This window comes from Phytophthora infestans, genomic scaffold, assembly GCF_000142945.1.
Source record: "Phytophthora infestans T30-4 supercont1.48 genomic scaffold, whole genome shotgun sequence".
Taxonomy (NCBI): domain Eukaryota; phylum Oomycota; class Peronosporomycetes; order Peronosporales; family Peronosporaceae; genus Phytophthora; species Phytophthora infestans.
In genome coordinates, this window is record NW_003303711.1 from 735,803 (window position 1) to 739,222 (window position 3,420).

Below are 3,420 nucleotides of genomic sequence, written 5' to 3' on the forward strand. Positions count from 1 at the left end.
ACCCCACCCGTCGTAGCCTCGCTCGTACGAGCCGATGGATTCTGGAATGAGAGAATTTCTTGTGTTCGTCATTCGAATTCAGACCTTCACGCGTGCACCCGTACCTAAGCGGGAAAAGAAGGTGATGTCACAGAAGGGGCCTATTTTGAGTCACTCAAAATACAAATTTCATGTTATTTCGACCTCATTTTGTAAGAGCATAACGCGAATTTGGTCGAAAATTCACAATAGCTTTTTTGCGCGCTTCGCGTGTGCGCTGGTAGTAGCGCTTCTGCGCTGCATTCATGCACTCTTGGTATTGCTCATCTCCATTTTTGTTTATTATTAATTTTATATTTATCAGGATAGAAAAGTTAAAAGCTGGTAGTCCTAGGCAAGCATTGGCACATACAGCACAACGATAAAAGTTCATTCACGATAGTGACTCGTTAAGATCGAAACGACGAACTACGTATACATGTAAGAGTACATAGGCATCGACTGGACTAACTGTCGCGCATAATCCATCCGCCTCGCCATGAGAAACTCTGGTTCCACCACATCTGCCATCAACTCGTATCGTTCCATCATCTCCTCTGCACGAGCATCAACCGGCTGGGGCAAGAAGTCATCAACCTTTATTATCTTGAAAGATCCAGGCATGAATGACGGAGGAGGTGGGGCAGAATCCGTTCGTCCCAGTACGGCTGCTTCGATAAATCTGAACGCGTTCTTTGGATACTTCAACGTAACTTGGGTCAGAACGTGCTTGTCGCTGAACCAAGAGAAATGCCAGTGGTCGTTTAAATCCGTCAACAAACTCAGCGGATAGCAATTGAGAGGCGCCTTCATGCTGCAGCTCACAAGTTGACCAATTGCTTGAGGAACATGGCCCGGTTCGACTTTCTTCTTGAGCTCGATCACCAAGCTGACCCCAGCCAGCTTAATCAGTGGGTTCTTCGATGTTCGATTGATGAGCAATACATCAGCTGTGCCTTTCATAGCAAACGGAAGTCTTAGATCCACGATGTTAAGAACTGATTTATCGCCCGCAATGTCATCCAACAAGAAGTCTCCTCGATCCATCAGCGTCTTCAAATGCTGCTGCAAGTACGCCATGTACCCAGCCCTTTGACTTTCCTCGCTCTCCACGATTTTTGGAATCCACGAATAACCGGCGATGGAAGTATCGACAGGCTCCTTGACATCAGGAATATTTTCGGTCAAGCGCATCTTCTTGACAATTTGCTCTTCCATCGCAGTATTCAGATCAGAAAACGAATACGCAGACGCCTTCTCATCTCGTTCCCTGAGGACCTTATTCATTGACATCTCCACTTGCTCTAGAGTCAGTGGCGTTGTCGCTGCAAACATCTCTTTTGAGATAGTACCGTCTTGCTCCGGAACCACCACCAGCACGTTCACAGGACCCCTCCCTTCTACTTCTTCGTCTTCATCCACTCCACCGACATCCACATCCGACAACCCCACACGTCGTAGCCTTGCTCGTGCCGCTCCCAGCAGCTTCAGACCAGTCGTATCAATCACATCCTTTTTCACTTCTTCTTCAGTCAGCCACGGACCGCGACCCTCGTCCTTCTTTGCCAGGAAGAGCTGCAGCTTGTCTGCATCAACCTCTTTGAAGTCGTTGGCCTTCTTCGCCTTGATCGCTTCCTTCAAGTCATCCACAGTTTTGCCTTCGTCTACTTCCACGGAGAACGCGCTTCCCGCCACACCAACAATAGAACAGAAAAGCTTCACCATCTCTACACGAGCCGATGGATTCTGGAATGTGAATTTCTTAAAAATGTATCACCCGTACCTAAGCGGGAAAGGAGGTGCCTATTTAGTGAGTCACTCAAAATACAAATTTCATGTTATTTCGACCTCATTTTGTAAGAGCATAACGCGAATTTGGTCGGAAATTCACAATAGCTTTTTTGCGCGCTTCGCGTGTGCGCTGGTAGTAGCGCTTCTGCGCTGCATTCATGCACTCTTGGTATTGCTCAGGTGAGTATACCTCCATCTTTGTTTATTATTAATTTTATATTATCAGGATAGAAAAGTTAAAAGCTGGTAGTCCTAGGCAAGCATTGGCACATACAGCACAACGATAAAAGTTCATTCACGATAGTGACTCGTTAAGATCGAAACGACGAACTACGTATACATGTAAGAGTACATAGGCATCGACTGGACTAACTGTCGCGCATAATCCATCCGCCTCGCCATGAGAAACTCTGGTTCCACCACATCTGCCATCAACTCGTATCGTTCCATCATCTCCTCTGCACGAGCATCAACCGGCTGGGGCAAGAAGTCATCAACCTTTATTATCTTGAAAGATCCAGGCATGAATGACGGAGGAGGTGGGGCAGAATCCGTTCGTCCCAGTACGGCTGCTTCGATAAATCTGAACGCGTTCTTTGGATACTTCAACGTAACTTGGGTCAGAACGTGCTTGTCGCTGAACCAAGAGAAATGCCAGTGGTCGTTTAAATCCGTCAACAAACTCAGCGGATAGCAATTGAGAGGCGCCTTCATGCTGCAGCTCACAAGTTGACCAATTGCTTGAGGAACATGGCCCGGTTCGACTTTCTTCTTGAGCTCGATCACCAAGCTGACCCCAGCCAGCTTAATCAGTGGGTTCTTCGATGTTCGATTGATGAGCAATACATCAGCTGTGCCTTTCATAGCAAACGGAAGTCTTGGGTCCACGATGTTAAGAACTGATTTATCGCCCGCAATGTCATCCAACAAGAAGTCTCCTCGATCTATCAGCGTCTTCAAATGCTGCTGCAAGTACGCCATGTACCCAGCCCTTTGACTTTCCTCGCTCTCCACGATTTTTGGAATCCACGAATAACCGGCGATGGAAGTATCGACTGGCTCCTTGATATCAGGAATATTTTCGGTCAAGCGCATCTTCTTGACAATTCGCTCTTCCATCGCAGTATTCAGATCGGAAAACGAATATGCAGACGCCTTCTCATCTCGTTCCCTGAGAACCTTATTCATTGACATCTCCACTTGCTCTACAGTCAGTGGCGTTGTCGCTGCAGACATATCGTTTGAGATAGTACCATCTTGCTCCGGAACCACCACCAGCACGTGAATTTCATCGGTGGATGGCGATAGCATCCCCGCCAGCACTTTCTTGAGGCCGGACTCTCCCTGCAGCTCCATTTCTTCTTGCGTTAGAGATTTGACGAGAGCAGTCTTCTCGCCCTTCTTCAGCTTCTTCACATCTTCAGTGAGGCTCGACAGCCATGCGTTGCCCCCCGCCTTCGCCAGGAAGAGCTGCAGCTCATCGGCAGGAAACTGATACAATTTCTCCACCTTGACCGCCTTCTTTAGCGCGGAAACCGACGCAGTCTGATCTATGTCCACCTCGAATGCGCTTCCCGCAATACCAACAATCGCGCAGAAGAGCTTCACCAT

The 3,420-nt window shown here is 47.9% G+C and overlaps 2 protein-coding genes across 2 annotated transcripts; both read right to left on the bottom strand.

Annotated features, from left to right (window-relative positions):
- Positions 1-388: 388 nt before the first annotated feature.
- Positions 389-1,743, bottom strand: PITG_16613 (Crinkler (CRN) family protein; the record flags this gene model as incomplete). The annotated part of the gene is made up of 1 exon (XM_002897110.1): positions 389-1,743. The coding sequence occupies one exon, from the start codon at positions 1,741-1,743 to the stop codon at positions 448-450; it is 1,296 nt and encodes a 431-aa protein (XP_002897156.1).
- Positions 1,744-2,139: 396 nt separating this feature from the next.
- Positions 2,140-3,420, bottom strand: PITG_16614 (Crinkler (CRN) family protein; the record flags this gene model as incomplete). Its single annotated transcript, XM_002897111.1, has 1 exon — positions 2,140-3,420. One exon carries the CDS (start codon positions 3,418-3,420, stop codon positions 2,140-2,142), a length of 1,281 nt encoding a protein of 426 aa, XP_002897157.1.